The sequence below is a fragment of the Danio aesculapii genome, chromosome 21, assembly GCF_903798145.1.
Source record: "Danio aesculapii chromosome 21, fDanAes4.1, whole genome shotgun sequence".
NCBI classification, from domain to species: Eukaryota; Metazoa; Chordata; class Actinopteri; order Cypriniformes; family Danionidae; genus Danio; species Danio aesculapii.
Genome location: NC_079455.1, coordinates 23,472,107 through 23,498,691, shown reverse-complemented (window position 1 = coordinate 23,498,691; position 26,585 = coordinate 23,472,107). Strand labels below are relative to the sequence as shown.

Below are 26,585 nucleotides of genomic sequence, written 5' to 3'. Positions count from 1 at the left end.
GATGTTCACCGTGAATGTCACAAAATGACAGATGGTAAAGGAACGTGTAGTCTGGCACATTTGTTACCCACGGCAAGTCAAGATTTTATCAAGACAAAATTGCATTATCTGACACAGTGACTTTTGTAACCAACAACAAAAATTGTGTGATCTGACCAGGGCTTTAGACTGGCTAAAACCAGCTGCCATGTTCCCAAAAACTGCCGATGTCTAATAGACATCCAAGTATAGTCTTCGCTAAAAATAAAAGGCTGAATTTGGGCTGTGAGTGCACTGTATGTCTAGACATCCTACATTAGTCCAAAAAAATGTCTACTTTTGGACTATTATTATTAGATATCTATTACATTTTTACTGACAGCCCAAATTTAGCCTTTATTTATCAAGGCGTTTATGTTTGGGTGTCTATTAGATGTCTGCTTTCTGGTTCAAGTTGTTTTATTGATTAATGAACTAATGACCATGTTTGACTTACTAAAACCTGCTACTATGTTCCCAAAAACTGTCAATGTTTTAAGATGTGACAGATATGACTAATTTACTACTCAAACCTGATCTGTTTTAGCTGTATTAGTCGCAGATTCAGTGGCGTCTCTGAATACGATGTTCTCAGGTTTTGCTGATCTGAACTACTTTCACTCTCTTGGATAGCTCTTATAGATCCATTCAATCAAAAAAAAAAAATGGTATTCCCCAGTCAATTTGACACGCTCATCCCAGCAGACATTGGTTTCACATTGTCTCTTTCTGAGATGAATACAGCGCTGTAATGATATGTTCCAGTTCGGGCTGGATTGAAAGCTGAGTGTAAGAGCAGCATGGAGTCACAGTGACATGGTTGTTGTGCATGCAGGTACAGTTCCTGCTACTCCACTTCATCTTGTCCTGCCAGCAGAGTAAATGTGTCCTGCAGATTAGCCAGACTAGAGGGATGAGTTACTTACAGCCTATCAAATAAAGTGCTTTCATTGGGATTCTATTTGTTTTGTGTGCCAAGTCTAATTGCATTTTAAGATTCTTTCTTTTTCATTGGTTCTGGCCAGGTGTACACATTTGTGACTTTGTTTGGTCCACTACATAGCTTAGTTTGGGCCAGATTGGGCAGTTTATAAGAGTTTATTTGACATTTAGGGTATATATTTTTATCTAAAAGCTTGGGATTGGTAAAGTTTTTTTACTAAATTTTTCTAAAAGTCTCTTGTGCTCAGCCTGCAATAATTTGATCAGAAAACTGGAAAAATAGTCATATTATAAAATATTATCAAAACATTTAATGTTTTTAAATACATTTTAAAATTGTAAACATTGTTTTTAGTTGTTAACACTGTAAAATGTAACTATATACAGTTGAAGTCAGAATTATTAGCCCTTCTGAATTATTAGCTCCTCTGTTTATTTTTTCCCCCCAATTTCTGTTTAAAAGACAGAAGATTTTTTTAAACACATTTCTAATCATTATAGTTTTATTAACTCATTTTTAATAACTGATTTATTTTATCTTTGCCATGATGACAGTAAATAATATTTTACTAGATATTTTTCTCAAGACACTTTTATACAGCTTAAAGTGACATTTAAAGGCTTAACTAGGTTAATTAAGGTTAACTAGGCAGGTTAGGGTAATTAGGCAAGTTATTGTATAACGATGGTTTGTTCTGTAGACTATGGAAAAAATATAACTTAAAGGGGCTAAAAAGTTTGATCTTAAAATGGTTTTAAAAAAATTAAAAACAGCTTTTATTCTAGCCAGAAGAAAAATATTAACCAGCTAAAATATCCAAAAATAATATCCAGCTTTTCGATAAACATATATATTAACATATAGACATAAGTATTTATAGTTTTATATTAGATTTATTTATTCCTAACGGAAAAGCTGGATTTCAGAAACCATTAAGAAGTTTTGGATCAGTAAAATCTTATAGCTTTAAAATGATTACAATTAATAAATAAAACAACAGTCATAAAACAAATAAAACAGTTTATTTTCAGGATTGGTAGTAGAATGGAACAATTCATTTTGATATTTTAATGTTGTTACTTTTGATCAGTTGGATGCATCTTTAATATCGGTTTTACTGCCGTTTTATTCTCTTCTCCCTACAGCAAAATTGTTTTGACATTTCTCAAAAGGCATTCAAATATTTTGTACAAAGTTCTAAAAAGAAAACTTAAATGTGTGCACAGGTGTTTGTTTGAAACCTGAGAAACTGCTGTAGCTCTTTCTCTCTCTTTTTGATAATAATAAGACATTTTATTTGTATACATTGCTCCCTTTTGTCTTTTATTTTGACAGATTTGTAAAGAATTGTATGAGCACATATTTACAGCATGTGTTTTCTCTTTAGACACAATTAAAAAAAATCTTTAAAATTACAGAACAAGACAACAGAATAAATAAACAAATGTATCTGAGCTAGGCAATGACATTGAAGAAGGATACATTTTAGAATAGTATATAGTTGAAGGAACCTCATTCCAAGTGCTTCAGACAAAATATTTGATGCTGCAAACCTGTCAGACAAATCCAACTATATACAATCTATGCTCTCATATACTCACTCAAACTGTCTAAAGCCACCCGGACAGAAATGACTTCAGTCTCTTTAGTACCATTGCTGTAAGGAATATGCACCATACAGAAAACAAACAGACACACAGACACACAGACACACACACACACACACACACACGCACACAAACACAAACACACACACACAGATGTCCCAGTAGAAGAAGGTGACGATCTTCACCTGAGCATCACTACATCTGACTTACATTTTCTCTCTCTCTCTCTCTCTCTCTCTCTCTCTCTCTCTCTCTCTCTCCCTCTCTCGCTCTCTCTCTCCCTCTGCAGGCTGAAAGATGTTCTCCTCTGTGAAGGCCTTTGAGGGGCAGCATTACTCCACCCTCAAGAGGCAGTGTCTACAGAGTGGAGCATTGTTTGAGGACCCGCTGTTCCCCGCTGTGGATGATTCGCTCTTCTACCTGGGGAATCGGATCGGCCGTGTCCACTGGAAAAGACCTGAGGTCAGTGTTTAGAAATCCTGATACAATTTCACGATTTTTCATTTATGATTCCTTTGTTCCCAAGAGGATCTTAAATAGAGTTCTTACATCTAAAATCTTAAATAGACTCCTAGTTGGAAAGATGTTGATTTTGGTTTCTTAATCTTTTTAAAAAGAATGAACACATTCAGTTGAATGGCATGGTGGCTCAGTGATCAGCACGTTAGGCTGGGCCAGGAGGAGTTTGTCTTTGTTCTCCTTGTTTTTGCATGGATTTCATGGGTGCTTAGGTTTCCCCCACAGTCCTAAAACATGCGATATAAGTGAATTGGATGAACTAAATTAGTCTTAGTGTTTGAGTGTGTGTGTGCAAGTGTGAGAGTGTATGAGTGTTTCCCAGTAGCTAATATATATATATATATATATATATATATATATATTTTTTTTTTTTTTTGCATAAATCTGTTAATCAACCTCAGTCCTGATCAAAACTACAAAATTGCTTAGAAAATTATAGGATTTCATTGCAACTCTTTCATTGCAAAATTCATAACTGATGTCACTGATTTGGTGAAAATCACACAACAAAATGACGTATTTTTAATATAAAAAGTAACTGTAGACTGGATTTTTTTACCTTTTATCAAAGTCTTGGAAATGTGATTTACCTAATTTACTGTTGGTGGTTGTTTTTGCTCCTTTTACTTCCATTTTAACCACATTATTTGATTACAAAACTATGACACCATATAATCATGCAGTTTTGATTGTTTGTGGTTTTCCCTTTTGGGAAGAGGTAAAATTTGTAAATTTTACTGTTGATCATCAGTTGCACCATAACCCTTCAGATAGGCTTGTGCAAAAAAAAGCTTACTTTCTGGACTTTATATGGAGTATAACAGCAAATTAAAGTGTGTGTGTGTTTCTGTGCATGTGTGAGAGTGGTTTTTGTGCACTTACCTTGATGTGTCTGAGAAAATCTAAATATGCATCTTACCTCTCAGTTCTACATGAAGTAAATAAAAACCAAGACTGTGTATTTATGCACCATCAAATGTGGTTGTAATGGAAGTCAATGGGGCAAAAACAGCCACCAACAATAAATTAGGGAGAAAAAAATTAAAATCTAACAATGCATCAAATCAAACAATGCGCCAATGTTGTTACTAATCGTTCACATGTCTAAGACTGTGATAAAAGGTAAAAAAAAAAAAACAGTCCACAATTAATTTTTATATTGAAAATACGTCATTTTATGTGTGTGTTTTTTTTTTTTTACAAAAATCTATGACATAATTTATGAATTAGACAATTAAAGAGTTAAAACCCTGTCATTTTTAAAAACATTTAGTAGTTTTGATCAGGACTGAGGTTGATTAACAAATTTCTGCTAAATGAATGTGAAAAAAAAACATTTATCTGATGCATTTTTACAGCAGTTTTCATCCCAAACATAATAAAAAGGGTAGAAAATTTGAACAGTGCCCAAGGGTTAAACATCTGCTTCAAACTTTTCCAGACTTTTTAAAACTAATTCAAACTTGCTGGCTAAGCTTTCTCAAGTCAACATTACATTTATCTTGTTATGCTTTATTTATCATGTGAATGGCCTGCTGAGATGCTGGCAAAATTAAGCACTGGTCGCACATGTGCTAAATCTGGGATTCTGCTTGCTAGCTATTACTGAATATATATGTTAATCAATAACATGTGGTTGGTAATTCATCATCAGTACAATCAAAACTCAATGTTAGTCAAGCCAAGGCAGAAGTAAAGGTCAGCCTGAGTCATTTGTCCTTTAGAAGAGGTGGAGGTCTATTATCCATCACTAATGGACACGTACATTAAATTACAGTTTTTATTTTGTTTTTGACTTAACCAGGGTTATTTTCTACCATGTATTTTCAATGTTGGTTCACAAGAACACATATATAGTATAGCCTATCTGTTAAATCTCATTTGCTGATAGAAAACAGCTATCAGAAGACATTATTAAGGTTTTCTTTGGCATCATAACTCTCTTCTGACTTAATGATACAATGCAGCCTCTAAAAACTGTAGCATTTTGAATCGCATGGATTGAAGGCATGTGATAGACTACTTTCCCCCTTGTGCTTGTCTCGCTCAGGGCCATACTAAGTGTCAAGCCTGTCCAAGTCAATTATGCCTTTCTCTCGCTCCTGGAACGAAGCCCGACCCAGGATCTCATTCACACACAAACACACCAGTGCTGTGCTCCAGTGTGGGGTGTCTGAACTGCACCCACAGCAGCTCCTGTCACCATTAATCCAGGTTATAATTGAGGCAGACAATATGATTGGTTCTGTCTGTACCGCAGTTTAACATTCCAAAGTTGACATCTCCACCTTTTATATGGTCACAGCAGAGAATGTGGGATCAAGTGCAGACACTACTGATAACGCATTCATTGTGTTGTTCTGATGAAGAAAAAAGGCTGAATAACAATATTTATGCATATGATTTTTTAGTTGAGTCCTATTGATGGATTAAAAAAGGGTCATATTTTGGTTTTGGGGGTCTCCAACAACAGTCTGATATGCATGCAAGGTCAAAAAACACTTTCATTTTCTTATAATAAGCATTTATTTTTACCAAATTATCCCAATGACTCCCATATGATTAGTTCAGCGATTCATTTGTTCCCAAACCTCTCCTTAACACGATGCTAATGTGCACTGATTGTGATTGGGCGACTGTGTTCAGTGTGAGACAGAGAGAAATGCCCAGCACGGCTTATCAACAAGTAGTCAGAGTGCAGAGTGTATGTGTGAGCCCAATGCAGGAGTGCGTTAAAGCAATGCAGTTTAACACTAGCATATTGCTCTATTCTTAACCATCACACACATTCAGTAATATTCCACACAGCGGCAAAGGCTGAACTATTTTGAAACTTGACCACCACACGTGTGTAGGAACAGCTGATGATGGTCATAGCAACCACAAACGGCAGTGGATTGTGAGCTTACAAACGCGTTTAAATCTGTAAACAGCACGTGTTGCGTTTTCAATGTGGCATTAGACGCAATGTAGTTAAAGAGTTAACCAGATACAGTACAAGCAGTTACAAGTAACAAAACACAATTTAATACATAATTTGCAAGCTAGAGAAAACAAAGAGGGAACCATTTTAATCACACTTACTTACACTTGTGAAATGGAGGGAGAATAATGACAGGAACACAGCACAAGGCTGGGGCTATAATGCTGAGGAATTAGTGCAAAAATAAACTTCAACCACTGACTCTTCAGAGCCTCATCTTTGGGTAGGGAAAATAACACTAACTTTCCCTCAAACTTCCGAGCACAGCGTATTCGCAACATGGTTCAACTGGGATCTGCTAGTGTTTGTGTTCCTCTTTTTCTTTCTACAGTTTTTTTTTTTTTTTTTTGGGGGGGGGGGGGGGGTAAATTTTTGGTCTGCGTGAACAACAACTGAGTTCCATATCGACGTCACGCCAACATGGCTAAAGACCGGTTACAGCAGAGATTTATTTGAATCACTATGAGTCGACTCTTTAATAGATGAATCAATAGTTTTAAACACAGTACACTTTCAGATTTAAGCCTTAGCTGGATATTTCACTTCACTTAGAGCTGTTTTACAGACTGCATATAAGGTCATTTTCAAAAACCCATAATAGGAGCTCTTTAGATACCTATAGAGGAGTTCTTCATCTATTGTTTCTGCAAACAATATTCAAAATATATTTTTTTAATACTTAAAAGTGAAAGATTCAGCTTTTTGATACATCATGCAAGTGCAGCGAAACTTTCACTTACCACTCGACTCTATCTTTTGATAATGCTGTAAATAAAACGGGAGAAAATTTGTAATCTTAACACTTTGACATGTACTCAGGCAGTGGCAATCATTCTGCACTGTAAAAAAATACAGTTCCACACAATTCATTCATGTTGTCTTAACACAAATCAATTAAGTAACATAAAACAATTAAGTTGTCCTCAAAAAATCTCAAAAATTCTATCTCAAACAGCTCATTTTAGATAAGTAGTTTGATCAAGCAGCAGAATCTTTTTTTTTGAGTGTGTTATAAGCTGCTAAATTCAGATCTGCTTTCCAAACTGCTTCCGAGTGCATTGCTTGTCAAATATCAAATCTTATCAGATAGGTTGCAGACATTTGAATACATATGTTTACCAGCAAAACAAATCATCTGTAGTTTGTAAAATACAAGTTGATATCTATGAAGATGGCAATGATAATCTTTTTACACATTATCTGAATCAAATGTGTGTTATTCACAACATATACACACTGTTTAACAGGTAACTAAAACATTTACTTTATTCTTCTCCTGTCAAATTACCTCCTGTAGTTCAACTGGAACTTACATGCATGCATTAAGGGAGAAGTTGATGTTGTAAATCAAGCTGCTAGCCTCTCCAATGCAGTGGATGGGGCTGATGTGTGTCACTAGTATTCTCCGGAGGGTTGTCAGATGAAGAATTTAAAACATATGCATAAAAGGGTTAAATCCTCTATGATTTACAACCCAAAAATTGTAGATTCCTAAAGAAAAGCCATTTTTCATCAAGTCCTGTGGAGCACTGCAGTGACTTCTTTATCCTGAGTAAAACACATGCTCTCGCTTTTGCTGTTGTGTGTACATTTTCACTCTACCATGAGAAGTGGCCAGATAATAATATTAATAATAATAATTTGTTTTATTTATTAACTGTGCCTTTCTAGACACCCAGGGTCTTCTAACAGCAAGCATCAACAGATATACCAAAACAAATTAATAAAACAATAAAAAATTAAATAATGTCTGACAAAATACATGAGAGGAGCTGAAGTACAAACACATGGAAGAATAAAATAGCATGGTAAAGGATAGTCATACTAAAGCCTGCTTAAAAAGATGGTTTTTAAGACGAGATTTAAAAGTGTGAAGACTATCACTGCTCCTTAGGTCCAGAGGAAGCGAGTTCCATAGCTGAGGAGCCATAGAGTTAAAAGATCTGTCTCCCATTGTACTTAATCGAGTGCGAGGTGGCACCAGGGACAAAGAGTTGGCTCATCTAAGAGTGCGAGAAGGGGTGTAAACATGGAGAAGTTCAGTGAGCTATTGAGGAGCAAGGTTGTGAAGTGAAGGTGAGAAGTAATGTTTTAAAGTCAATACGATACTTTACTGGAAGCCAGTGAAGCTGACAAAGGCATGATGTGACATGCTCGTGAGATGGAGTCCTAGAAATGACACGAGCTGCATGGCTCTGAACCAGTTGGAGTTTATTGAGAAGCTTAGAAGGAAGCCCAGTGAGAAGTGCATTACAGTAATCAAGACGTGAAGTAACTTATGCATGGATGAGAATTGCTGTGTTATTGGTTGTGAGAGAAAAGCGGTGACGAGCAGTATTACGTAGGTTGAAGTATGCAGTACTCGTATTATTATTAATATGGCTTTCAAATGAGAGCTATCCAAGGTGACACCCAAGCTCTTGACATGAACAGAGGAAGGAATTGTGCTATTATCAATATCTATTGTAAAATTATCAGATCTATCTCTATGAATGTCAATTAGAGTCAAAAAATTATCAGAATATGTTCAAAAAAATAATCAGAGACAGACTCCAACCCAGAATTACAGAAAAGACTTCTTATGATATTGTTCTGTACCTATTATGGTACAATTGAAATGAAGGTAGACAATTGTTCTCATAAAAAAGGTACATAAGTGTTGGACAACCCCTTATTTATTACAATATCGATAAAAATAAATATTACTGGAAAGGCAAAGTGATTTTATCAATAATTACCATATTAAAACACGAATCATCATTTAAAAGCACACTGTTGTGCCAACACAAATCGATTAACTTAACACTTTTAACAAATTAATGTGGATTGAACATAAAAATTTAAGTTCTCCCAATTAAATCTCAAGAATTGTGTTGTTTCTGCTCATTTTAAATAAGTAGTTTGAACGAGCAAAAAAAATAATTTTTTGAGTGCATATGTTTAAAGAAACTCATAAACATTAATTATTAAGTTCTATAAAACAAAACAACTGGTTAAACAAAACTATAGCTAATGTATACTAAATATTTAAGGCATTTTTAATAAACATTTGGTAAGCATTTTCTGATAAATACATTTTCATTATTGATATCAGCACCTTTTTTGTGTTGTACATGGTAGAATGTATTTCTGTCACATTTTTCATGTTGTCAAATGTTTAGCAAAAATAGATCTTTTGATTTATGTTAAAGCATTTTTTATTCTTTATTGTAAATGGAAAAGGTGCATTTACACAAAAAGAAACTTAAACTTAAAAAACACATTGTTTAAAAATCTATTTGATGTTTTATATTTACTGAAAATAAATTGACGAATTTTGGATAAACGAACATTTGACACTTTTAAGATACAAAGTGTCCTGTCACTGTAAAAGGTACAAAGTGTCCTTTGATGAAGGTACAATATTGTATCTGCAGGTTTTAAAACCAAAGGTACATTTTGGTTGTCCTTAAAGGTACAAACTGTAATGGTACAAATTTGTTTCTTTGTCTTAAAGTACAATTTTGTCCCATGAAAAGGTACTGCCCTAATGACAAAGGTTTGTGCGTTCTTTGGTACAATATTGTCCTATTTTCTGACAGTGTACTCTGCATGCACAAATTTCATGATTGCCCCTGAATAGGTTAAACATTATTATCCAAAACTGTGCTTGTTTATGCCTTATAAATACAATATGGCTACATACACTCAGAAATAACGGTACGCGAGCTGTGAGGTGGTACCTTTTCAAAAGGGTCAAATTTGTACCTTAAAGGTCCAAATTGATACCTCAAGGGTACATATTAGGACCTAAAAAGGACAGAAGTGTTGCTTTTAAAATTTTTAAATGTACTAAAATGTACTTTTGAGGTACCAATATGGACCCTTTAAGTACAAACGTGTACCTTTTAAAAAGGTACCACCCCAGTGACAGCTTGCACACCTTTATTTCTGAGAGTGTATAATATATATCTCATAAACACTGTTCTTGCATTCTGATGAAATACCAAAAACATCATTTTACTTTGGATTAACGTGCATTGATAATCATATTTGAGACATTTGAGCCAATTCTGATTTCGAGTTGACTTGAAACCACTCTCCATCATTAGGGAGCCTAATAGTTACACATGCTGACGTTTTGTTTGTTGTCCCTGAACTGTACAAATGAAATCCTATCCTTGTTTGACATGAAGGAAGGCATTGCAACAAATCACATTGACTAAATGAACGCCATTAGGGGCTTTAATGCAGTTCACTGTATAGCTGCTTCATTTTTCATTTTGGGTCCTTGGGTCGCTTACCATCCTTCAATCCCTCTTTCTTCCTTCTCTGCCACCCCGTTCTGCCACTTCTTGTCAACGCTGATCTCCAAACAGAAGAAAGACAGGGTTTTATGAAATTATTACATTTTGACATCATTATAACTGATTTATTAAGTCTTGTAAAATTGATTTGCATATCAGTCAGGCTGATCCCGAGTTATCAGCATATTGGAGTGCATGTAAACGTGCTGACTGATGGTCATTTATTCAAACCATGAGCTCACTGGTGTCTGAATTTTGCTCAGTGATTTTATGATTGGTCTTATCTGTCAAAGCTTGCCAAGACAGACTCAGCATGACGCATAACTCTCAATACATGAGATAATATGAAAGAAGCACACACACACACACACACACACACACACACACACACACGCACACACACACACACACACACACACACACACACACACACACATACACACAGACACACAAGCTCTTAGCCCCAGGAGAGGGTTGCCCCTTGGATGCCATTTTAGGCTGTGATTAAAAAGTGTGTGTGTTCACAGAGGTGGCAGGAGTGCTGAGCTGTAACTCCACTGACCTTGTGCTCTAATCAGTCCGTATCCTCTTAACACACACACATACACAAAATACTCCATAATAGTGACCAACCCACAGACACAGCGCTGAAAACTCGTTTCTGAAGAGAGCGTTCGCTCACAAACAATATCTTTTCTTTTTCTTTGTCTCTGTTTTCTTTGTTCCTCATAATGAACAGGGGAGACAATAGACTTGTGAAGGGTGTTAAGATATTATGTCCATTTTCAGGCTTTTGAGCTGTGAAGGTAATCGCTTAAAAAGCTCAAGAGACTAAATGCTTGTCAAATAATAGTTGATGTATTGCATGCTGAAGACAAATAGTGTTATTACTTCCTTTGTGGAAAGACAAGCCCATTAGTTTGGCCTGACTGGAGGAAACCTGCAGTGAGCTGCCTGTGTGGGAAACATTTTAAGCTATCAAAAAGCCCCAAAAATCTGACCAGGCAAACCAGCACAGGATGCTTTAGAATGGTTTCTCTCCAGCAGGGAGGTTAAATGTGAAGTTTCATAATGTAGTCTGCTAGAGTTATTTTTATTTGTGTTATTTACAATTGCATTATTTATGAATGATAATAATTAATGTAATGACTGTAAAACAAAACAAATGTAACAATATTTTACTCAAATAACATTTAAGTTTTATTGTACCCAATGGAAAAATGATTGTGTGTAGTAGTCGGCAGATCATTCCACTGCGACACCTTATAAAGATTTTTTTTTTAATCTGTTTAGCTTATTTTCATTTTACTTAATGCTATCAGTGCTAATATTTTAGCCCTTAAAGGATTAATTCATAAAGCAAATTCTGTTATAAAACCTCTGAAACCTTTACTCATCTTCAGAACACAAATTAAGATATTTTTGATTAAATCTGAGAGATCTCTCCTCCTCCATAGACAGTAAGGATCGTGAGACATTCACAGTCCACAAAAGGAACCAAAAACACTGTCAGTATATTTCATATAATTTTTTCTGTAAACTGTAATCTTACGAAGCTCCAAGAACACTTTTGCACACCGAAAAACTGTAAAGACAACTTTGGCTGCCAGTGTTTCTCTTCCTTGTCAGAGGAATAAGAGCAAATCACTAAGAGCAATAACATATTGCTGTTAGAGTCAGCAATGCAACACAAATATTAAATGCATTGTAAATTACAGTTGAACAACTGAATTCACATGGTATTCAATGGAGGATGAGAGATCTCTTAGAGTGCAATTTGGGTTCTAAAGATGATGGAAGATCTCAAGGTACTAGGACTAATCCTTTAAAACTATATAACCAGAATTTATTGAAAAGATAAAAAATACACATACAGTTGAAGAATTATTAGCCCGCCTGATTTATATCCTCCTCGTTTATTTTTTCCCCAGTTTCTGTTTAACGGAAACAAGGTTTTTTGAACATATTTCTAAACATAATAGTTTTAATAACTCATTTCTAATAACTGATTTATTTTATCTTTGCCATGATGACAGTAAACAATATTTGACCAGATATTTTTCAAGACACTTCTATACAGCTTAAAGAGACATTTAAAGGCCTAACTATGTTAATTAGGCTAACTAAGCGGGTTAGGGTAATTAGGCAAGTTATTGTATAACGATGGTTTGTTTTGTAGACTATCGGAAAAAATATAGCTTAAAGGGTATAATAATACTGACCTTAAAATGTTTTTTTTTTTAATTAAAAACTGCTTTTATTCTTGCCGAAATAAAACAAATAAGACTTTTTCTAGAAGAAAAAATATTATCAGACATGCTGTAAAAATTTCCTTGCTCTGTTAAACATCATTTGGGAAATTAAAAAACATAATAATAATCAAAGGGGGGCTAATAATTCTGACTTCAGCTGTATATTATAGCTGTATATTATTTTAAATTACTCCATACTGACAAAAATTAATCAACAAAAAAAAGATTTACCAGTCTAATTAAACTTTTACCAGTTTGTTTGTGCCTTTTATTTATTTTATGCTCTTCATTTAGCCTATGATGCCATAATCTTAGCAGCATGCTAATACGCTATAGAGTTAATGCCAATGCAAGAAGTCTATATACAGTATTCACATTTTGTTTTATGAGTGTTTTCATTTTTTCTACTTAATAATTAATTAGGCATTGGAAGAGAGCTGAACAGCGGACAAGAAGTGCATTGTGAGGTCGTTAAAATGTGGAATTGTTTTCTATAAGTTTATGGCTTTGATTACAATCTATAAATTTCCTATAGCTATAAAAATATAGCTTGCACTTGCTCTTTCTGGTTGTTGTTGTTTTTTTTTTAACTTGACTTCAAACTCATCAAGGACACTTTTAATTCATACTTGAAGTTTAGTTGCATATTTGATGATTGTCTTGTTGCACTACTATATTAATTTGCAGGAAGTTGCTCTACAACCATAATTTGACACCTTTTAAAATACATATTTAAAGGGGGCCTATTATGCAAAAAATATGAATTATGATAAAACTATGAATTACTTGATAAAAGACTACAGTCTGCAGAAACATTTTGCTTGACATTCTCTCTTTGTACATGTCATCAGGTGGGAAAGTCCTTTCCATTAGTTACAATCTCTCCCTCGTTAGCATAGGATGTCAGTCTTGTTTTTGAATCTGCCAGTATGCTGACACAGGCGTTTGTAGCCCCGCCCTTTTTGAAAAGTGGGCTGGGAGCACAGTATCATTTGAATTTAAAGCAACAGTCACCAAAATGGCACATTAGGATCAAAGCCTAAAAGGGGCCTTTCGAAGAGTTAGTAAACATTATTTGTGGGTTATTTTGAGTTGAAATTTCACCAACAGACTTTAAGGACATCAGAGACTTATTTTACATCTTGTAAAAGAGGTATAATAGGTCCCCTTTAAAGGTGCCATATACTGCATTGGTTTAATAAGTTAAATTGTTCTCTGATATCCACATAGTATGTTTATGCCTTCAGTAAATTCAAAAAAATATCTAGAAATGATTTTATAAGTTTATTTATTACCCATAGAATCAGAATGTCCATAATTGACCATATTTGGATCGTGTCATGAATGTTAATGAGCTCCACTCTGACGTACCGCTTTCAGACATCCCAAGTCTCCCGGAAGTTTCAGGAGTCTTCCAAAAATTCATAAAGACTCCTGGATGCCCACAAACAAATGATAACGAATGATAACATCTTCAGATGCGTTGCGCAAATCATCTCTGTCTCCCTTGGAAATTACTTTTCCCATGTCTGCGCTCTTACAGACACACTCACAGCATGAAGTATGCTAAACACGGACAAATATAAACCCAATTAGAGTAACGTCAACCTATTTTGCTCACCAGATCTGTTGTGGGTAAAGACTAAATTATAATTAAACTTGACAAAAGAGAGTGATTAATATCAAGCCAGGATTTAATATCAACCTTTCATAAACATTTGACATTTGAGGAGAGTGATTTGACATGATTCAACAGTCTACGTGTGTTTGTTGAAACATGTGCATCAAATTTCACAATAAACACGATAAATTAAGAAAAGATGTAACTAAACATATCTTATGCCTCTTCAGAGTGGAGATGAATAAATGTGTAATCTTACACTTGTGGAATTTACATGAAAACAAGGAAACTGGTGTCTGAGGCTCACAGTATATATACTAATCTTTTATTATTTTACTATGCCTTGGTATACCCAGATTTTCATTATAGGACACCTTTAAGTAATGCATCTAACCTGGTTTAAAGCTGTGTAATTCCTTTGCACTCATCACACATGCTTCAAGTTTATCAGTTTCTTTCTTTGTATGTTTTTTATTTCCACTCAATCACACACAAATATGACATCAGTTAGACTAAAGCATCATCGATTAATCTGATGCCAGAGTGCTTTTTGAAGATTTGAAATAGATTTGCTAGATTCATTGCCGCTCACTTGTTGATCAAATATCAGAATCCCAAAGAACTGTCAGAAATGAGAAGAGAGCAATGAATCAGTTCACGGTGGATTGATATTTAATCAGATCAGTGAAGCCCAAAATGACTAGGCATTGCTCTTAGATGGACAACAGCGCCTTCAGCCACCAAACTCAATCCGTATTCCTGTCTGTATGAGTCAAATTTTGACCGCATAACATTCTGTTATGAATGACAGAGTGGTAATATCAAAGGGTCTGATGGAAAATCAGTAATGCACTATGATTGTATCAGGCTTTATATGCAGACCGCAAACAAAAGCAGAGTTTGGGTGTTGCTGTCCGGGTTTCTTGCCTCTGGAATAGAGCTGTGCTGTGTGTATGCGTTTCACCTTATAAATTTGACATCATTGCACGTGGTTCTCACACACCATAGAGGCATGATGAAATATTTCATCTCTAGAGGTTTGCGTGAGTTGTTGAGGGGGTTTGAGAGGCCCGACACTAAAAGAATGAGATGTTGCTGGATGTGTAGCATGTAGAGGGGTGAGTCTCGCCTGCTGAGCTGTGGAAATGATTTCTGCTAGCACAGTGTGAAAGACAAATGAGTGTTGTGAGTGAGTAAACTTGGACAATGAGAACATGTATTTTATACCTCCTGAGACCAGCCGACCCAGCGGGGGTGTTATGCTTGTGTGGTTTTTCAGAGGATCCTGACTCATTTGATACCTTTAGTGTGAGATAACACTAGTGTACTCCAAAAAAATACATAACACTTTTTAATGATGTAGGAATTGGTGATGAGTGAAACTTAGAATAGCAGTTGAGTCTGGGTTAAAGTGTAAATTCTTGGTCTATATTGTTATTCTGTTCTACATTTCTAAATCCTTATTTGAAAGTTCTTGATGTTTCTTCTTAAAACTTTAAGAGTTAATTGAGCAAGATGGGTTACTATGTTGTGATAAATCCAATTATCATTAATAGAGTGATAATTTTATTTATTTCCAGTAATGGTGTCACGGTTGATGGGTTTGTGTGTTCTTTCTGTATGTTATGTGTCATGCTTTGTGTGTTGTCGTGTGCGAGGGTGTGTGATTTGTTTATCTTTTGTGTGGACGGCGGGCTTTCTATTAGCTGACTCATCAGCTGACTTAATCATCCTCCAGCTGATCCTTGTTTGCTGACTATATATTTCAGCCTGTGGTTACTGCTAGTTATCAGTCCTTGTTCCTTTCTGTTGTTCCCCAGATTCCCTCGCTGTCCGTTAATGTCTTCGTGGTGACCTGTGGCTCTCTTTTGTTTTGTACATTCTTGTCACCAGAACATCCAGTGGTATCCTTTGATACCTTCTTCCTTTTTGTTCATTAAATACTTGCTTTTGGATCCTCTCTGTCTAAGTATCGTGACAAATGGGTTGCAGCTGGAAGGGCATCCGCTGTGTAAAAACATATGCTGGATAAGTTGGTGGTTCATTCCACTGTGGCAACCCCTGATTAATAAAGGGACTAAGCCGAAAAGAAAATGAATGAATGAATAATTGGATTTATCATGACACAATAATGTTCTGTTTATTATAAGCACACTATTTTTTTCCACTGCTTCAAATGCTCAAGCTCTTTAAAGTGAAATGGATTTTGATTGGCTGTCAGTGTTTTATCGTTATTATTATAGTCATCACCCTTGGTGTGTTGATGCACCTTTTTTTTTTATTTGATCAGAGTGTCACGATCACCAGTGAACCAGCCTGTGCAGATCGCTGGTAAACATGCAGATCACTTTAAGGACTATAAATCCAGTCATGCAACACACACACCTGCTCCAAATTTCCATTGATTAGACTCACACAGCTGATGCTGCTCATGGACTGATTACACCACACATATACGGCTCACTTTGAGACTCTCATTGCAGAGTCTTGTTATACTGCTTGTGAACATTACGACGCGTTTCCTTGCCTTCTGTGTTTGAAGCTTGCTTTGTTTTGTTGTTTTTTCTTGTATGCTGCCTGCCTTTTGACCATCTGCCTGTTTATTGACCACGACTCTGGATTGCCCGTATACATCTGTTTGCTCCTGTGCTGACTGTTGCTTGCCGGGCCATCCTGCTAATTAACCCTGCGTTTGGATCCGCACACCCTGTTGTCAGCGTCACTTCACTTTACAGAGAGGTGATGAAAAACAAAATAAAATGTGTGCTGCCAATTAATGACAAAACCACAACAATAACAAAAAATCATTAAACCATCAAAATAAAAACGTACATTTCTTTAAGATGTATTATATCGTAAATTCTAACAATGGTTAACAGTCATGGCTAACAATCTAACAATAGTCCAAAAATAGACTGGTTATAGACTGATTAGACAGACTTCACATATGTAGTCATTCATTACTGTCTATTTAATGACTAGTCTATACTATGGTTAGAGGAACTATTAATATTAGGGGTGTCAAAATTAATTGTTTCTTTGGTGCACCGCGATGCAGATGCGGACAATTCGGTATTGGTTCAGTAATAATCATAACCGGTGACGTCATTTATCTCATATGCGCTCTGTCGCGAGGGAGGCAAGCCCGGGTATTTACAACACTACAGGCGCCAAGTACTTAAAAATTTCACTGTGTGTGTGTTTTCTGGAAAGTCTTTCACTGACACTTACAGCACAAGCCCCTATTTCTCTGCGATTGAGGGAATGGCCCATTTCACCCGCTGGCCTGACTTTTCCTCTTGGCTGCTGGCGTGACTCTTCCTCCCCTCTCTTTTCCTCTCGGCTGTATGCATTCCCATGGTTGTACCTGTGCAATGTCGCGGGACCCGACCAGATTTCATGCGGCGCGGGAATAAATTGCAGAATAACGCGCGGCAGCGGTCGGTAACTTTGGTGTTATTTTAACAGGAGTGGGCAGTCTCACAATATCGCTCCCGAGCGATCAAGCAAGCAAGCGCACGTGGCGTGTGAGTGTGTTTGAGTGCGTGTGTGTGTGTGCGTGCGTGCGTGTGTGTTGGTTTGGTGCGGTCTATGTTTGTGTATGTGTGTGAATGAAAGACAGTTTGGTACTGTGTGTGTTTATACAGACAGCTTGTTATAGCCACTCCCTAAAATACAACACTGTGTATGGAAAGTATCATCAATGCACCGTGATGCACCGAAATATCGAATTGAACCAAATCGATGGCATGATCATCGTAACCGAACCGAACCATGAGACCAGTATAGGTTCACACCTCTAATTAATATTATCTACTAGATTTTCACTGACAGCATAATTTAGCCATGTTTTATCCAAAATATCTATGTTTGGATGTTTATTGGATGACTTTTAAACACAAAAAATTATATCTTGTCTTCAACTTACAGTATGCACAATTAAATACTATTAACCTGTTATTTTTAGCTAATTAAAAATGGTGTATCTGGAGCACATTATTTTTGAATGGCTTCTTTTAAATGATTATCAAAAAGATGAATTCACATATATACAATTGTAATCTAAGCTTTTGTTTTTTGAGAGACACTGAACACAAAACATTTACGCAAACAGATTCCACACCAGATTCACGATGAGCTATTAACATTCAAACACTGGTTTGGAAGTGACCTCTCAGTAAGTGGTCCTTTATGCATCACTACACTATTGACTGTGGACAATGAACCTACTTTGCCAGCAAAATTTCACCAAAAAGTCACTAATGTGATTGCACATTTACTCTCTGAATCAGGCATTACAAACGAACTCTGAAACATCAAAAACATCCATCAGCAAGTTTTATAATTATTATTTGACTTGTATTATTCAATAAGCTTTAGATAATGACTCTGCTCTGGCAGTTTCATTAATTCATTGTTTTCATTGTCATTGTCCTGAATGAAAATTGCTGGTTGACTGTGTGATGAATGCAGGGAAGGAACGCCATGTTGCTGAAGGGTTTTCTTGCTTCACTACAGCAACACAGCCTCATTGGAAATATGTTCTTTAGCCTACATTTTTGTAAAACCACAAATTCGTACTTAAACATACATTTGACTGCAGTTTCTAGATAAAAATGAACGCTTTAATGCAGTGTGACGCCAACAATTTTTTGTTTTACCCTTATGTTTTTTACAGGGACATATTAACAATGATTAAAAGATTATTTTCATGCAGTTCATTGCACAACACCAAATAAATCCAACAAAACAACTTAATGTCTATGATTTGTAATAGAATATATTTGCCTTACCTGTCTATCTCCAAATGGACAACTTTTCTGACATGGCCAGTTTGCTCAGTAGCTCACTTTATACAGTGTTGTACATTCAGAACGCTCGGGTTCAAGTCCAGTGAAGACAAAAGAGATAAAAGCAATGTAAAATCAAGGTAAAATTGTCATTTAGTATTTTTATATACATTTTTCACCCATATTTTGGCATTTTGTTTTCACAATAGGGTTCTTGAAGCAGTTTGCACCACAGGTTGTCGTCAGAACAATCCCCCTAAGCTTTTACAAGGCGTTACAGGTTTGTTAGGTGCTTATTAATGCGTTTAGTCTGTTTTCAGGGCTCATTTATGGCGGTGACTCTGAGAGATCGTTAAAAAATGAGCTTCAGCCTAAGAGTGGCTTCATTCCCTCAGCCGCTGTCACTGTGCCCGGTGTGTGTCAGCTGTTTAAAGAGACCAGACCTCTACTTTTAGGTCACTCAGAATCTCTCTCGTCTGTCGCTCTCTGTTGTTTTTGGGTCGAATGTCCCAGTGGTGGTGGAGAGGTCAGTGAAAAAGGTGTGCTGGATGCTGTCAGAGCAAAGGAGAGTCTTTGATTTATAGTCGCTGCACTGCTTCATCCAGATGCATAACTATTAACCCTCTGGGGTCTGAGGTGATTTTGGAGCTCTTGGGATGTTGCTTAGGATATTCTTTGACATTTGAGCTTAATACTTCTACTTATAAAGTACCATTGGCTATGATGTGATTTGTTTTATTCAACACAAACTGCAGTAAAATTAAATGCAATAAAGATGGATGTTTATGTTTGCATTAAAAAAAGATTGCGTGGTTATTATGTTTTGGGGTGCAGGGGGGTCACAGAAACAAAACCAAAAATTATATACTACAGTAAATCGTTCTGAATAAGACCATTGATATCATTTGTCCTGTATGCTAGAATATTTACTATAAAATCATGTGATAATCCAGAAGACCACTTATTCTGAAGCAACAATACAATGATTTAAGTTTTGTGAATCAATTTTTTTTGTTACAATGCAGTATACAGGGGGTTTTAATGAACGAAAGTGAAAGTGAAAGTCGTTACAAGTGCGGTGACCCATACTCGGAATTTGTAAATATGGAAAGAACCTGTGTCCTGTTTCTGTCTCCAAACACTTTCCCAAGTACTTCTTGTATTTTTTCTGCAACTTTTATAAATCAAAATAAAGTAATATCTGCTTATTTTTTGGAGAGTTTACTATGTTTTTGCACATGGTGTTTTTCTTTTATTCTTTTTTTTTGTTAATCCCAGGTGTATGTTTGCTGTTCACACTTTTTCCTCTCTCATTTCTCTCTCTGTTTTGGTGTGTTTCTCCAATCAGGAGCTGTGTGACGATCCTCACTTGTTTGTGGACGGGATCAGTGCCCATGACTTGCACCAAGGGCAGCTGGGAAACTGTTGGTTTGTGGCGGCCTGCTCTAGTCTGGCCTCCCGAGAGTCACTCTGGCAGAAAGTAAGTTGGTGGATGTTTGGAAACTTGTGTATTTCTTGCATGTTCACAGATTTTTCTGTGCAGGAAGAAAATGAATGCTGCAGTATGTGGGGGAAAAGCTAGGGATTTATTGAGTCAAAGCTGACCAACTAAACGGTGTTTAAATTGCAGTCCATCTTCATGTCCATTGATTTTTAGTGTGTAAGTGCAGACGCAAATGAGGAAATACTCAGGAGTGATTTATTCACAAAATCAGGAAAGCACCCAAAATTATAGATACTCTTTCATCTTCAAAAAGCAAGGTACAGTAACAGTAAAAAAAATAGCAGTAACATCTTTTAAATAACATTAATAATATTTATTAAATTGAATAACCAGATGTGACTTATATTTTAATATTTTTTTCTTCAGCATAAAGTCTTAGTCTACAGAACAAACCAACGTTATACAGTAACTTGCCTAATTACCCTATCCTGCCTAGTTAACCTAATTAACCTAGTTAAGCCTTTAAATGTCACTTTAAGCTGTATAGAAGTGTCTTGAAAAATATCTAGTAAAATGTTATTAACTGTCATCATGGCAAAGATAAAATAAATCAGTTATTAGAGATGAGTTATTAAAACTATTATGTTTAGAAATTTGTTGAAAAAAATCTCTCCGTTAAACAGAAATTGGGGAAAAAAATAAACAGGGGGGCTAATAATTCAGGGGGGTTAACAATTCTGACTTCAACTGTATATATATATATATATATATGCCATATATATATATATATATATGCCAATTTTTATTAATTAAAATTTTAAATTCATTTATAAATGCATTCCTTGTTATGTATAATTTGTGGCTGTATTTTTGGACTATGAAAAACACCTTGAGGTTCACCTCGAAAGTTGTTGTCTAATATAATATAATATAATTTTTGTTTAATTTAAAATAATGTTTTATATAGAAAATAACAGAACGCACCATCAGTGTTTCCTCTAGGATTTTTTCCAGCTGTGGCGGCAGGCCTTTTACACAGATCCACCAACTACCTATGGCGTTATTTCAGTGACAAATGTCATGAGCACAGTATTAAAAGTCGAGATCGCATTCATGTAATACTAGCATGCAAATCTTTATTCTTGCGCCAATTTCCTCTATTCGTGCACAAAACTTCTTGTATGCCCCCTCAAAAAGTCATCGTATGCAGAACCATAGTATGCAGAACCTTTATCTATGAAGTATAATTGTGGAAACTGTGTTCATCTTAACTGAAAGCTACATCATGTTTCTCACGCATCACGCACCTGTCAGTCAGTCAGCATGTAACCTTAAAGAGTTAAACAAATAACACACAGCACTACTATGATTACAGAAAAGTTTGAGCTGTTATAATTCACTTACCTTTTAATATGTTGTGGTTCGGTTATAACCCGCTGTTAAAAAAAACAATGACTGAATGTGTTGAATGTGAAGCTCTAATGTAGAGGTGGTGGGAATGAATTTGGTGTGGCACCCCACCATGGAAGAATGAATGTAGCGGAAATGATGTACCATAATTTATGTGATAGAAAATGCACAATATTAGCGATCAACATCCTATAATTCAAATTTAATGCATAAATAAACTAAAACAAGACCTGTGAATTACATTTTGTCTGTGTGAGATTTGTTGTGTTGTTTCTGTCAGAATAGCATGCTAAGGCTCCGCCCGTTTCTGTTTTCACACCCGAATAGAGGCAAATTTGATCAGCTAATTATGATAATCATTGATAAATGATATTCAAAGCTGAAACTTCACAGATATATTTTGGGGACATCAGAGATGCATTCATTCAATCATCTTATGAACATGGGCATACTATGTCCCCTTTAAAGACTAAATGGTTGACATTTTGTGAGCTGTTACTTAGTTATTTAGCTTTAGTTGCCTGCATGCTCCTCAGGGTGGTTGGTGTTTTCCCCTGCCTGGGGAAATGTTTACTCTCCCCTAGAAACACACATCATGATGAAGAGGCTTGACTTATAGGGCTTTCCCATGTGACTTCCCTTCCCTGTCCTGCCATTTGTTTTTGTGACAGGGTCAGGCATTGATAAATGAGTGTGTGTGCACCACTATCTATGCCCCGTGTCTTTGCAGCATCCTTTTATCCCACCCAGTCACATGCTCTCAGCACCGATACACACTCAAGGGCAGCAGTGCTTCTCAGGGGTCTTCCATTGCAAACTGTGAGGCCAAAAGATGACTTAAAATCATAAAAAAAAAAAAAAAAAAAAAAAAAGAGAAAAACAAGCATGCAAATAAATTACAATTTAATATCAGCAACCCTCAACAACAAGTTTTCAAAACGGATTTATTAATTAATTAAATTATTCACTTATTTAAGCATGCAGGACTGCCATTCAGGGTTATTATATTCAAACTAAAACTGAAGCCCTTAATTAAAATGTTAATTAATGTAAAATAAACATTATCTGGAATAAAACCTGTAGGTAATGTATAATTAATATATTTAAAAATGTCAATTTATTTGAGCTTATTACCATGGAAAATCTTCCATTTTCACTAACTTTAAATTATTTTTATTTAAATTATTATTATTATTTGAATTCAATTCTTTTTTATTTTATACTGTAGATATATTTCAGATATTACAAAAACAAATTATTTACAATATTACAAACTAATCAAAATTTTAAACACAAAATTACTAAATATTTTACTTTATTTTAAATGAAAAAGATGATAACAAAAGCAGTGTTACCACAGTCTGTCATTTTAGAAGTGTAACTTTTAGAAGAGAGAAAAAAATAAAAAAAATAAATATATATATATATATATATATATATATATATATATATATATATATATATATATATATATATATATATGTAAACACAAAATTGCGCTTAAAATAGGTCAAAATTGTAAATAGGAGTATTATTAAAAACTATTCTGAAATTCATGCACAACTGGAATTAGGGCACCTAAGAAATGAAAGAACCACTGCTGAGGGACACAGCATTAATAACCCAGCACAGATATTTGCATCAATTATTCAAAAGATTAATGACTGCAACCATTAAAAGTGCAAGTTTTACTTTATTCATAAATAATTATGTTTTTTTTTTTATTAGTATGATTTATAATAGGTTAACTTCATTACAGTCTCATCAAAGCCACAAAAACAACTTAACATTAGCAATCAGATAAGTATAGCTCATCAAAATGATTATATTGTTCATGGTCTTTAGGAAAATTACTTTGGTCTTGAGAAGTTGGTGTGATTTATAGTAGATTATACAGTCAAAAACAGGGACAATCAGACTGCATAAAATGGTCTTAATAATAAAAGTCCAATTGTATAGGTCTATAACAATGAAATATTGATTTATAGAGCTAAATACAAATTATCACATCAATAATGCTGTTAAAACTGCATAAATTGTGCAAAACCTGGTCATAATCATAATCATATATCCATATAAATTCATATATATATCGTGGGTTAACCTGCATTAGAATACAATCATGCCAAAGTCAATAAAACAGCTAAATATGACAAAATCTTATATATTTAGTTTGTCAAATTGCAGAAAATGCTCAAGACTCCATCATAACTTAACTTAAAATAAATTTGATACATATTTAGGAACATATTTTAACTTATTCTTGAATGATCAGTTGCATTTACGGTTGATTAGGTCAACAAAGTCACAAAAGCAGCTAAAAAGCAAAAAAAATGCCCAAGACCTCATCTTAACATAACCAATTCTATTTATATAAGTATTTACAAACAGAATTCAATTGATTATTTTGATTTATAATGTTAATGTTAACTCCCTTAAAGTCTCATCAAATTCACAAAAGCAGCCAAATTTGATAAATCAAATAAACAAATCTGGTCAAATTTTAAAGAAATGCCCAAGACCTCATTATATCTAAAATCATAGGTCTTTAGGAACCCATTTTAATTCATTTGTGTATTATTAGCTTGATATTTTATATTTATAGTTTTATGATTTGAAACAAACAATCAAATCAGATTCAGCTTATCAAATTAAAACAACCTGGTCATAATTTGACCAATTTTTCAATAATTTCCTAAAATATCCAACTACCTGTATATTTAGCTCGAACAGACTGACCAGAAGAAAGCCATTGTACCCTTCTCTCACTTGGAGGTCTGGAATTCAATGGAGCACTCAACGCTCTCCGGACTCAAGCCGTCTTCAAAGGCGAACAGGAAATACATCACCTTTCGCACCTTGGCCAGCTCTGCTATCCTTTCACCAAATTCCTGTGCGTCTGCCTCATAGCACTGAATGGTCTCGTCGTCTGCGCTTCTCCAGAAGAGCCCAGTGGGTTCCAGGAGCTGCCGGGTCATCAGGTGCGTGAGGTCGGGCGTCCAGAGCTGGGAGGTGGCGATGATGTTCAGGCGTCCCGGGTTGGAAATGCGTATGTTCCAGCGGGTGAAATGCAAGGCCTGTTCGGAGAAGTCCAGACTGTAGATGTGCTCATTGGACTTAAGGAGACGTTCTCCATCTTGGCGTTTCTGTCCTCGTTGTTGGAGAGACTGAACGCGCAGACGCATCATCTCCGTCAGCTGGACATCAGGATTAAACGTCAACTCCAGAGACATGTTGTTGTTGTTTTTAAACTCACCTTTTTTGTTTGTTCTTGTGTCTTCCTGAACTGTGCGTCCTTGGTTTTTCTGCAGCTGCAATGAGCCTTTGTGCTCTGAAAGCAACTTATTTCACAGCGGGGGGGTTTTGTTTAGATGTTTGTTGCTCCTGGCTACTGCAAGGGGGAATTTGAGACTTCTGGGTTTTGCTACATGTGTGTTTGTTTCACGTTTGGCTGATGATAGAGTTGGTCAGAGGTGAACTGAATTGTGGGTCTGACCTGCAGTCAGTGTCTCAGCATGTACCTGAGCTCAGATAATGGACCTGCTCTACTCTGAACAATCACCGCAGAGGTGTACTTGAAATCTAATCTCTGTTGTGTCCCAGAGGACCAGCACTGGATGAAAGAGATGTAGTTCTGCAATTTACAGCTTCCAAAATCACCCGAGTGTCCTACACCCACAGAGGTCTTTAACGTTCTGGGAAAATGATGCTTTTAAAGTGTGAAATCAAAATTTACAGTTTATTTACTAGCGTGTATTGTCAGGTTTAAAGTGAACACTTAATCTGTGCAAGTTAATCCACTGAAAGAAACTGTTTGGTTTGGTAATCTTTAATCAAAATCTGACCATTCGATTTCGCTCTGGAATGGCAGTCCTTCCCTGATGACATAAAAGGTACACAAAGCTTCTGAGTATCTACTATCAGCTCCAGTTAATGCTATACTTGCCCATTACATTTAGACAATCTCAACATTTCTGGAGTTTTCTTACAGTGTAAAAATGTATGATTTATGAAAGAATTCATCCTCAGATCTTAAGCTGATATTAACAGTGTGAGAATACTTTCCTGAAATATATTTTAATAAAATTATTAAATTATTAAAGTTTAAAGGTAGTCAACACCATCTACAAATGTGGCTTTGTTGTCAATTAAATGTAGTTAAATATTTTAAAGTATTATTAAATGAATAAATTTATTCATTAAATTATTATTATTATTATTATTATTATTATTATTATTATTATTATATCAAGAAAAAGAAGAAAATCTAACCAGCCAGGTTTGTTTCAAGCAATTATTTTCTGATGATTGTTTTTGTTTTGTTGATTGTTTTTGTTTTTCTAATAAAACTGACTGTAAAAAAAATACACTGTAAAAAAAACCAGATTTTCACAACATGTTACTGTTAGTTTTCTAAATAAATTACATTAGTATCACTTTACAGGATTTAACTGTAAAAATTCACAGTAATTTGTTGTATTCAGCGTTTTATAGATGAATTACCATGTTTGTAAACATTCAGGATGCGCGCGCAGGGGGATGGCAGAAAAAAAACGGGAGCGCTAGCATTTACAGTGAGGGAATGACATACGATGTGGTACAAAGTTTGTTTTTTGTCATAGAAATAAGTTATATTGATTACAAATTATATATGTTATTTACATAATGCTTTCAGTGTATTATAACAGCTCATCACTCAGTGATAAGCACAA

General features: G+C 35.3%; 2 protein-coding genes across 2 annotated transcripts in view; one reads left to right on the top strand and one right to left on the bottom strand.

Moving 5' to 3' along the window:
* The first annotated feature begins 2,865 nt into the window (after window positions 1-2,865).
* capn5b (calpain 5b) overlaps window positions 2,866-26,585 on the top strand; it is a 46,787-nt gene continuing 23,067 nt past the window's right edge. Inside the window, exons 1-2 of the mRNA XM_056446632.1 lie at window positions 2,866-3,030; window positions 20,368-20,499. Coding sequence (XP_056302607.1) covers window positions 2,866-3,030; window positions 20,368-20,499 — 297 coding nt within the window. The remainder of the gene's footprint in view (window positions 3,031-20,367; window positions 20,500-26,585) is intronic.
* ompb (olfactory marker protein b) lies at window positions 24,639-25,106 on the bottom strand. Its single transcript, XM_056446633.1, has one exon. It carries the CDS (start codon window positions 25,104-25,106, stop codon window positions 24,639-24,641), a length of 468 nt encoding a protein of 155 aa, XP_056302608.1.